This window comes from Marmota monax, unplaced genomic scaffold (assembly GCF_021218885.2).
Source record: "Marmota monax isolate L192 unplaced genomic scaffold, Marmota_monax_Labrador192_F-V1.1 WCK01_AAM20220418_F8-fsc00051, whole genome shotgun sequence".
NCBI lineage: Eukaryota > Metazoa > Chordata > Mammalia > Rodentia > Sciuridae > Marmota > Marmota monax.
In genome coordinates this window covers 452,086-464,311 of record NW_026695202.1, presented here as the reverse complement: position 1 = coordinate 464,311, position 12,226 = coordinate 452,086, and the positions used below count along the sequence as shown (strand labels likewise).

The window sequence follows — 12,226 nt, the reverse complement described above, 5'->3', positions numbered from 1 at the left end:
AACACATAAATGTAAAACTTTAACTCAAGAAAATTCACTGTAGAATAATTGCATCATGCCACTTTAAGGAATTCCAAAGACTTGTTAAAAAATAAAAAGAAGAAACCTCATAACTATGCATAAGCTTAACACCTCACTAACTAATGAACTGTGAAATTGCACAAATGATCCTCTGAGTTACTGATTGGTGACCTGGTAGCAAGGCTGCATTATTGAGTAACTTCTAAGTTAACCAAAAATTCAAAGGACTTTTACAGGCTTTACAAAAGCTATCACTTCTCATGGTTTAATATATCCATAGTCACTTTCACTTGCTATAAAGCATAAACATAGTTCTTCCTATGGTCCTTTAGCTCTCATATAACACAGAAAGATTTTTCCAAGACCTACTTTCAGTATTCACTCTTGACCTCCCACAACCTCTTTTCCACCAAGAAACCAAAGTGATATTTTTAAACATCAGACTGTCTTTATCACTCCCCTGCTTCAACACTCTCAGGAACTTCCCACCACTAAGCTGTACTTTTTTTTTTTTTTTAAACTCTATTTTATTTATTTATATATGGTGCTGAGGATCAAACCCAGGGCCTTGCATGTGTGAGGCAAGTGCTTTACCGCTGAGCCACAACCCCAGCCCCTTAAGTGTACTTTTATACTTAGATGTAAATGCACCTCCTGGCCATAACCTACAAGGTATACATAACCCACCCTATCTACTTTATAGCTGAACGTCACCTTGCCCAACGTTCCTGATTTCTGCCACCTCTACCTTTTTTCTTCTTAGAACATGCCATGACTTTCCACCTGAGGAATTCTACACTGGTTGTTTCACTACTAAAACAGACTTACATCCATGCCTATCACCAAAATGCAGCCTAAAATTTTGCCAGTCAATTTTCACTTATTATTATGTTGAAATTATTTTAAAATAAAAATATTTAAAAATGTAAATCATTTATTAGGACTGTATTTGAGAGGCGATTCACCAGACATATTCATAAATGAAATGAGCCTGGATCTTTACTTCGAGGTCAGTCCCTGAAATTATTACGTATGGATTATTTCATTAAACTCCAAAGAGTACACTTACATCTATATACTAGTTTCAATGAAACGTAAGTATATTGTTTGGAATACAATTCAGAAAACATCTACCAGAACACTTCTTGGCAGCTGGCCAGTTGATGTGTCTTCTCTCATCTCCCTGCTTATCTATTCAAGACACTGCAAATTGTAGGGAAGCATTTACTTGGAGTCCCATGTAACTATGTCTCAAAGTAACAAGGATGATGGCAACAGTGACTGATTTATTTACCAACCATTCTGAAGAAAGGACAACTGGATGATAGTTTACAACTCTTCAGCTCCTGAAATTAAACTTCAAGGCACACCAGCTCAGTGAGCTGAGTTTCTGAGAAATGTATACAGGTCTACTATTATTCCACCTCCTTTAAAAACATACACTCGATAACAAGGAATTTGCATTTGCTAGTCATACATAAATATTTGTACATAAATATTATAAATACATAAATATTTGATTCCTAATAAATGGAAGATTGATTTTTTTAAAGAGACACTCTCAAGGGTTATATATAAGAAGATTTAGGTTAGAAGGATGTTAATATTTCAGTCCCCAACCCAATTCCCAATTCCCAGACTCCTCAGCCCAAGAAGAAGCATCTATAGTCAAATCTCTCACCTTTTCTCGCTGGTCAAGGATGTGTGATACGGTTGCTGTCATACAGAGCAATATCTGCAAAATCTTTGGTAAATATTCACTGATCAGATGGCTAATATTTTTCAATACTATTTCAAGGCTATTTAAAATTCCATGCTGACGTCCCAAAGGAAGAACTTTAGACAAATCCAAATCTTCTACTGCTTGAATGACTGCAGAATGGCACTCTCCTAACAAAACAGAAGAGATAATTGTGTACTGTAAAATGTTATTATGTTATTACTATATGTAATTATGGCTTCAATTTTCCTCTATAATACAGTACTTTCTACTGTTATAATTAATAAATGACAATGCACCTTTCTCATATACTATCTCCTTTTGATTCTTACCAGATATTCAATGAGCTAAGTAAGCCAGGTTTTCCTATTCCCACTTTAAATAAGGAAACTCAGGAATAAAGGAGGATAAGAAACTTGTCACAGAACTCAGTCTCTTGGCCCATTTCTCATCCAATTTTTTTTAATGCTATTCCTAAAAATCTGAGTTACTAACAATCTTTCATTCCACCTGACAACTTTACACATATTTTTGTTTTGCTCATCTTTCAATGAGCTGAGTTCAGTGGATTCATGGAAACTGCTCTGCTATATTATAAACTCCATGAAGGCTGAGAATCCAATGTTCTATACCTCTTGTAGTTCCTGCCTAAGAAACAAAGCAACAGTCCCTTATAAATAGCTGTTGAAATATTGATTTCAGAGCTTCTGAAAACATGTTATTACTTAAGTTTTACATAAACCAACTGAGATGAGATCATGAATCAACTGATCCATAAGTCATTCTACCCTCCTATAGTGGGGCTATACATGAACAAAAACTTTTGTATTCATTAGAGTCAACTTTCTTTAGAGGACAATATTATACTGAATGAAATTCTTTTAACAGCTGGGCCCACTATCACAGAAAAATATCAAACTAATTCAATACATTGCCTTACAAATAAATATCTATGTTTGGATAATCCAAAGCAACTATGGGACAGGTTTTTGTAGTCAGAAAGGTCTGGGTTTAAATCCTAACTCTACCACCTTCCAGTAAATCTCTAAGCCTCAGTTTCCTCATTTATAAAATGGGGACAATCATATACTGATAGCTCAAGTGGTTGCTTTAAGGATCAATTGAGTTGTGTGCAAAGGGGACTGTTAGAACATCTGGTATAAATTAAGCACTTAATAAATGTTGGCCATTATTATTAGTTATAATTACTAACATTGTGTACCACACATACCACAGAGCCTTATAGCTCAGTGTATACACTATTCTTTCCTTCAATTCTTGACTGTGAGGTTGAAGGTAAATATTATACTCACTTTTCTGTTTTTAACTTATCAGAGTACCTGGGGCACAAGAGGTGCTCAATAAATCACTCTCAATAGGTGAATGCCTCAGTGAATAAATAAATACCAAGACAAATAAATTTTGCGACACACTTTTGATTTCTTAGAAGAAACCCATTCTTTGTGTATGGATAAGTATTCACCATTTTTCAGATGGCCTAAATACACAAAATAATACACATTTGCTTATCAAGCACTTAGTAACATAAGAGTGCCGATAATTCCCAGGATCAATTGTGAGATCACCTAATTCAATGTTTAAAATGAATTGCACTTCAGCTGAAAAACAGTCATCATGGTTGGGAGGTTCAACCCAATTAGAAATACTTCTAATGTCCAGGAAAGTATGGAAACATATTACTTTTATAAGTTTCTACATAAGTTGTCTGCTACAGTAACATATTCAGCAGGGAATGGGAGGCAGTTGGTGGGTACCATTCTTGAAGTGTTTCACAGGTTCAGACAGCAGGTCTAAGAATATCTGGATTTCTTCAGGTTGAGACCCAGCAAGGAAGCGTAGAACAATGGCCATGCGGGTGCCTGAAGCAGATTTCCCCTGAGTTTTACTCCCAGTTTTATTCTTCATTCGACCATATAAAATTCTGAAAAGTCAAAAGAACATTATTTCTTTGCACATTAATTCTAAAACACAATACTAGTTATTTTCTTTTCTTAAAAGGCTATAAGAGAAACTTAGCAGATTTAAATTGGAAAAATGAAAACAAATGAAATATTTACATTGACATTTATAAAAATAATCATTGTCATCATCATCATCATTAGGCTAAAAGGAAGCAGGAAGAAAAAGATATAGACAAAAGGCCAGAAGGTGTTTTTCTGTGTGAGAAAAGAAGCAGTAAAATAGGTAAGTCAAAGGTTAAGTATAGTCAAGGAAAAATGAAAACAAGAACATAGTGATTAAAAGGAAATGAAATAAGAGTAACTATATGCAAATAAGGAAACTGCAAAGATTTTAGTTTAATAGCTAGGAAAAAACCACATATAAACAAAAAGAGCTTAAAAAGGAAAAAAGGAGTAGACCAATAATAACTGGAAAACGTGGTTTATATGCAATACACTGTCCAATATAGTTGAATTTAAAAAAATTATTTTTGTTGTTGATGGAACTTTGTTTTTATTTATTTATATGTGATGCTGAGACACAAACCCAGTGCCTCACACATGCCAAGAAAGCACTATACTGAGCTACAACCACAGCACCAGTTATTTTTAAAAATAACTGCTGTCATAATTTCCTAGCAGAGTGAAAGAAGGAAACAGTCCTTTTGTATTAATGAAGGTGGAAAAACTAATAACTAAGATGAGTCAATGACCAAAAATAAAACTACACACTAATATTGCTTAGAAACATAAAGCACAACATTTCTAAACACAGTATCCAGTTCTGGGTTAAAACCAAATAAGAATTTTCCCAGGAATTGCAACAAAGAATCTTCAATAAAATCTGTTAAATCAAATATAGGTGAACAGCTCATATTAAAAAAAAATAATATAACCATTATAACAGTTGCTTAATAAGCATACAATTCAACATCCACTTCTGATAAAATTCTAAATAATCTAATAAAAGCTACTTTCTTAACATGATACAACATATTGACTTTTTCAAAATTTAAAGATAGTGGTTTTCAAACTTTTTGATATTAGGACCCTTTAACACTTAAAATTTATTGAGATTCCCACAAGAACTTTTGTGTCTGAGTTTTATCAGCTTATATTTACTATAGTAGCCATTAAAACAGAAAAATTTTAAATATTTGTTTGAGTTCACTTAAATAAAAACTTATTACGTGTTAAGATAAATAGCATTTTAATGAAAATAATATTTTCCAAATTTCTCTTCCTTAAAAATTAAGACTATTGGCATTGTTTTATTTATTTTCTGTCTGGTTTAATATAAGATTTGCCTATCTGCTTTCAATCTGTTGGGGCTGAAAGAAAATCTAACCTCACACAGATATGTATTGGAGAAGGAAGAAAAAACTTTAAGATTAATTGTGACTATTCCACTTTGATATACCAACAAACTTTGAGAACCTTATTATATTAAAATCTGTTTACTTTGCACTTTGAACAGAACTCTTACCCTTACATTGATTCTGTAACATGCAATAGTTACTCAGAAAACACTAAGTCCACTGAGTTACATAGAACGCCAAATACTTGCACATTTTATTGCAAACCAAAAGACAAGTGTGCATATTAACTTTACATCATTATCCTCTTCATAAGGAAAGTTTTTAATTAATTGGGAATCTGTCAAGTTCACAGGAGCAAATAACAGTTTTCTAAAATCTTGATTTTTCACTTGAATACTAGAATTTATCACTGGAAACAAATGCTATCAATTGTTTCTCTTGAAGTGACAGGCTCACTGCCTATTTAGAAGATTCCTATGATTCCCAAGTGTGAAAGGAATCATAGTCTACTAGCCAAACTTCCAGATAAAAATGGTGTTCTGTGAAAGGAAGGAAAAAAAACAAAAACAAAAAAAAACGTGGCCAGTTCAACTCGTATCTTATTCACCCATATGTGAATAAGCAGTGTGCAGCAGAAGAGTTTTTTTGTATACTTCCCACTTTGTCATACAGAGTAGAAAAAATATATACTGAAGGGTCAATATTCACCAAGGACACTGAGTAAAACTAGCTTTTGCCTTGCCAGTACAAATGTCAACACAGTGAAAACAATATGGTCTTATTTTATTATTATGAAAATTTTGGACCCTATGGACTTCCCTATAGGTGTTTCAGGGACCTCCCCAAACAAGATGAGCAGATTTTAAGAACATGACTGTTAATAAGTAATTACTGTTAGCCCATAACGAAACAAAGATAATCACTGCCACCACCACTCCAGTTAATTCTTTTAGGCTATTTGGGCAATAAATAGGATAATAAGCTGGAAAAAATGGTTTTATATCATACATGAGTACAAATTAGTTCAACCAATATTTATTAAGGGTCATGGAGCTCACTTCCTATGATACGGAAGATAAGGAAAGATTATGTTGTATGATAAATATTGTAAGGAAAATAAATAAGGAAAGGGCCTAGTGAATATCAAATAAGAGAGGTATGATTTTATATAAAGAATTCAAGGAAGGCACCTCTAATAATGCAGTCACCCGAAAAGTGTGAAGTTACACAACATGATGCCATTTCTCACCAAAAAATTAGGAAAAATTAAACAAATAATAATAATAATACTCAGAGCTGGAATAATGGGGAAACAGCTATCCTACTACTGATAGGAATATAAAGTGGCTCAAAAATACTTGAAAGTGATTGGATAATTTATATCAGAAATTATAAAAGGTCTGTATTTCTCCCTTAAATTATTTGAGAAAAATCATCAGAGACTGGGTCAAACATTCATATTCACAGAAAATAAAACTGTTGATAGAAAACAATTATAGACAGCAATTTGGCATTACTTACCAAAACTTTTTAAATGGTCATAAATTTTCCTATTGAGGATCCACCTCTAGAATAATTACACTATCCCATTAATATGTACAATTTTTATGCTTTTATGTACAGTTAACAATTTAAAAAATCCAAGTATACTTAGTAAGAATAAGTCATGAAGGAAAATGAAAAACCAATGATAATGAACAAATACCTACAAAATTAAAAAAAAAATCTATCCTAATAAACTGTTCTAAAAGATTCACAGATATTCAAAATCAGACATGTGTTTTGCAGAAAACAAAAACTAGAGCCAAGCAAAAGGCTCAACAAAGGGGGCTTGGCTAAAAAATTATGGTAAATCTATAAAACGAATAATCATACTTTGAAACATCTTATAGTATAAGAAAATTCATGTAATATGTTTTAAGTAAAAAAAAAGATAAAACATTTTATGCAAAATGATTGCAATTTTCTTTTAAGAACTGTATATGCATGTATTCTGACAGTTTTTGGTAGCTTGTATTTTAGGTTTTATGCAACCCTTTGATTTTTACTTCTAGCTTTTAAAATGTTATTAGTATTGTTGATGTTTATAATTTATAATTGTTTTGAAAGATCATGAAGAGTTTATTTTTGAGTTTTGGGTAAGGTAATTTCTACTTCTCATTTTTATTGTTTCATAATCCACCAATAATTATAATTTTATATAAGTATATATAAGTATATATTAAGTAAGTATATTTACTTATTTACTCATATTTTTATGTCCATTACAGCAAATACCTTAATGCTGGCTATAAATGGAATCAGAGTCATCACATCAGAGAAAGTATAGGCAACAGAGGATATGTGATCCATCTTCCATCCAAAAAAGGGACGTGAAGCCCAAAGAATCTAAAAAAACCTGCCCCAGCTTTCAGGACTACATAATCCCAGAGCTGAATGGCAAGTAAAGGTCTATTAAATCCCATTCCTATTCTCATGATCTTTCCAAATCCCATCACCCCAGAGCCACTTAGCTAAAATTTTTAAACTTCATTTTTTAATGCTCTGAATATATGATCTCTACATTATTTGTATATAACTTTGTATTCCACCGTCTATAATTTAGAAAGCAGTAACATCATTAAATATAAATATGATATTTATAGACACTGGAATGAACTCTTTGTTCAGTTTCTTTAAATGGATTTTTCTTTCTTTTTTTTTTTTTTGGTGGTGCTGGGGATTGAACCCAAGGCTTTGTGCACATGAAGCATGCACACCCAGCCTTTGTAGTACATCTAAACAATAAACCTAGGGAAATAATGGGCCTAATTTTAATATTATCATTATTAAAACAATACTGTATTAACAAGTTTCCTTATATGAGAAACAAAATTATCTAAATTACATACAACTGACTTCCCCAAAGATTCTATTAAAAAATAAAAAAGCATTCAAAAGAAAATACAAAATGATATATTCTACTACAACTGCTAAAAAGAATCATAACATTATACTTAAAATTGTGCTTGTGATTAACTTTTTTTTTTTAAATCAGTTTTTAAACAGCAATATAAATACCTCATTAGAATAGGAAACAAATCTGCTCGGTGGGCTGTTTTCACTACAGTATTTTCTTCTGAAATGCTAAAATGCACTATCTCTTCCTTAAAGCTTCTGTCATCAAGCAACCTTTGTAAGTTTTCCCTTTAAAAAAGAGAATAGCACAAATTATCAGTCAGCAAGACTTTTTAAAAACAGAAGAGTAGTATGTATACAGAGCAAAAAGTACAACTAAATCAAAGTATTAAATGGATATTGTGGTTGGTTTCCATATACAAAAAGTCTCACAAAAATATCTTCAAATTTCAAAAGGAAAATGGATTACAAGAGACTAGATTTACTACACAATTTGGCTATTTATAAAAAGCATACAAAAGCTTTCTTTAGTTCTTAGAATTATAACTCCCTAACCCTAACCCTAAGATTTTATGGCACTCTATAAACAGGAACAGAGAGAATGATTAAACTTTACAACATACATTTTTACATTATCCTTCCTTTTTTTTTTTGGTACCAGGGATTGAACTTAGGAGCACTCAACCACTGAGCCACAACCCATACCTATTTTGAATTTTATTTAGAGACAGTGTCTCACTTCACTGATTTGCTTAGTGCCTCACTTTTGCTGAGGCTGGCTTTGCACTCGCAATCCTCCTGTCTCAGCTTCCTGAGCCACTGGGATTATAGGCGTGCACCACTGCACCGGGTTCTCTTCCCTATTCTATATAAAACTCTTTGTGTGTGTGTGTTGGGGAGCGGGGAGGCACTAGATTGAACCCAGGGCACAGGCTAGGTAAGTGGTCTACCACTGAGCCACAATCTGAGCCTATTTATTTTTTAAGAGAGGGTCTCAGTAGACCCATGCTGGCCTTAAACTTTCCATCCTCTTCCCTCAGACTCCCAAATAGTTGGAATTATAGGTGTGCACTACCCAGCCCAGCTAGAGAATAACTCTACCATGGAAAACAGCATTATGAATTCCTTAGAAAAGAGGAAGATTTCTCAGGCCTTCAGACATTTCATAAGGGAGCTCCTAAGCAAAAAGATTAAAATCAGCCAAAGAAATAATATTTCTTTAAATTTAAGCAACTTACCTGTAAGGAAGGATATGAGGATGTTTGTATGTCATGATGCAATCCAAAGTTATTTTTTGCACTGTTTGGTCCTGGTGTAGCAATAACTGGAAATGATATTTTATAGAATAAATTAACATATACACATGCCATGGGATGACAATCTCCTTGTGTTTATTTGCTCAATTAAATTTCCTAAAATCTAAAATTTTATGCAAGTGTTGGGCTGATTCCTAACAAAAGCTTTATGGGTTTTCTCTAGTCAAAGGATAAAGAGAATATATGCAAATAAAAAAATGGAAATGAAACTCTGACCTCAAATCTCTATGCTGAATTTAAACCAACTGGGTTGGTCATGTGATAAAGAAAATTCCTACACTATAACCAGAGCCAACAAGATGCCAAGAAAAAACACTTGGCTCTGAGGACTCCCTGAATATTAAGTTCAGAATCTTGTTTCCTTTGAACAACTTTATAAATGAGGTCTCTCTGAATATAGGCAGAACACAGATAAATTCTGCTGAAATTAAATTTCTCTAAACAATATCAAAATGAAAAAAGAACATTTCTCAGATTGTTTAGAATGACATCCAACACTTACTCTGCTTCTGACACTAAATTTTTTCTGCAGCCTTTTCTGGAATTCAGGGACATACACTGTGATATCAATAGACAATTACTCCAACTATCTGTTTTTATTCCACCTAACAGATCCTGAAACTCTAGACCTCCATGAAGGCTGAATTAACTAGAAGGGAAAGGTAGCCAATTGCTTTTGGTACAACTCCCTTCTAAAAGCTAATCCTATGATGTAATTCATGCTTTTTAAATTTTCACTTTTAATACAACTCACCAATGTTTTATCACCTGAAATACATTTAAATTAATTAGTGTTACCTAAAATAATTTCAAGATAGCAGAAAATGTGTTTATTTTTTAAAAAGTAATTAAAATATAGACATAGGTTCTGTTCAACAAGCAACTACTGAGACCCTACAAGTTACTCTGGCAAAGAAAATGATAAAGACTTTATTTACTTACCTGAAGATATAATTCATATAGTTTCGATTCCAGATATAAGGCTCGTGGATTTGAAAACTTAGAGAAAACTTGCAAATGAGCAATTAACTGCCTAAATAAAACCAAGTAAAGAGTATTACAGATAGAGATTATTTTCTTCAGATGACAATACCTACAATTTTATTCTTGCAAAATACTACAAGCACTCTACCTATAGTTTCACTATTAATTATGCAAATAAATTATTATTATTGGTACCAGAGATTGAACTCAGGGGCACTCAACCACTTAGCCACATCCAGCCCTTCTTTGTATTTTATTTACAGACAGGGTCTCACTGAGTTGCTTAGTGCCTTATTGTTGAGGCTGACTGAACTCACAATCCTCCTTCCTCAGCCTCCCGAGTTGCTGGGATTACAGGTGCATGTACTACCGCACTTGACTACAAACAAATTACAATCATTTACATTTACGAAGTTACTCTCCAGAAATTCTACATCTTAGTCAAGTCTCTCCCTGATACAGGCTCCCTATCCCAGAAAAATCTTTCAGGATGTGCTTCTTTCAAACTAAAGTTTGAAAGAAAGTAATCAACATAGTAATATATTCCAAAATTGAGCCAAGTAATTTGGGGAATAATTCCTTATTTAAGTTCTATGAAGTAGATGGTTAAGTGGTAGAATATAGTCTTCCTCGCCTTCATATAGCATAAACACTGATGTCAGCTAACAGAGGTCCAAGTTTAGGTAACAATGGCACCAGTTTTCCACAAAGGAAGAACGACAATGTTCTGTGGTTGAAACATAAATATGTACATGGGAATGCCCAGAACAAATGGCCATCTCCTAACACAGACCAAGAGGGCTTTTACTGTATTTATTTACCTGACTTCCTAATCCACAGACTCTAAGACTCTAAAACTGCTTTGAGAAAACTCTTTTCTTTCTGTACATAATCTGTGTTAGAACTTTAAAAAACAAACAAAAATAACTATAAATGAAAAGAGTTCAAAAGATTTTATTGGACTATTTCAAGAATTTAAGTAGGAAGAAGGAAATGGAAATCAAGCTGCATGTATGTTTCTGCCAGTTTCAGCTGTGTAACTTTGGGGAAAGCTACTTATGTTTCAGAGTCTCAGTTTTTTCACTGTAATAACCACAAACTTCCTGGGTTTTCCACAAGGATTAAATGAAAGAAAGAGTCTAAATTATGGTGCCTTTGCTCTGAAGCATTTACCAAACAATGCATTTCTCTGTTACTGGGCAAAAGAAAGCAAAGCTATCAAAGTCCTTCTAATTAATATGAAGAAATTAAGCTAGAAATCACAACCTCTTTGGCTACTGTAGAAAAATAATCTGCAGTTTTACAAATAAACTTTAAAAAATTGTTATTGAAGTCATGCACATACATGCCTGTAATTCCGGCTACTCAGGAGGCTGAATCAGGAGGATATTAAGTTTGAGGCCAGCCTGCAACTTAGTGTTACCCTGTTTCAAAATAAAGTTGTTTTTTTTTTTTTTTTTTTTAAAAAAAAGGGCTGAGAGTGTAGTGGTGGAGAGCCCTGGGTTCAATCCCCAGTTCTGCACACACAAATGATTTTTCCACTCATTTTCTCCATCTATGTGCCATGTGGCCTTACAGACTTAAAGAGAACAGGAGCTAATTTACACATTTTCAATAAAGTACTTGCCAAATGGTGATTTTATGAGAGATTATAAACTTAGGTTATGAAAATACTGAGCTGGCACCAAGAAGGTGATTACTGATTTCTTCACATTTTCAATTTTGTTATTTGGTGGCAATATTCTAGGTTTGCTATAGAAGACAAATTAATACATAGATCTAATTCTTCAGAGTTTCTGATTTTCATGGGAGATCTATAAAAAATTAATATGCAAAGGAAGGAGTGGGGATGTGGTAGGGGTATGACAGAGGCTGCTACGAAAGTCAGAAATTGAGACAGACAATTTTGACTTTAAAAGATAGGAAAGACTTAAGTGAAGTACTGATGGAAGAGTGAGTTAAAGTATGAATAGAACTTCAATTGACAGAAGTCAGGCAAGGGCACCA

At 33.1% G+C, this 12,226-nt stretch overlaps 1 protein-coding gene across 1 annotated transcript in view; it reads right to left on the bottom strand.

Moving 5' to 3' along the window:
• The window catches only part of Utp20 (UTP20 small subunit processome component), a 93,967-nt gene that overhangs the window by 43,767 nt on the left and 37,974 nt on the right, over positions 1-12,226 (bottom strand). The window contains exons 23-27 of the mRNA XM_046429652.2: positions 10,178-10,268; positions 9,158-9,243; positions 8,082-8,207; positions 3,517-3,683; positions 1,703-1,911 (exon numbers count right to left, since the gene is read on the bottom strand). Coding sequence (XP_046285608.1) covers positions 1,703-1,911; positions 3,517-3,683; positions 8,082-8,207; positions 9,158-9,243; positions 10,178-10,268 — 679 coding nt within the window. The remainder of the gene's footprint in view (positions 1-1,702; positions 1,912-3,516; positions 3,684-8,081; positions 8,208-9,157; positions 9,244-10,177; positions 10,269-12,226) is intronic.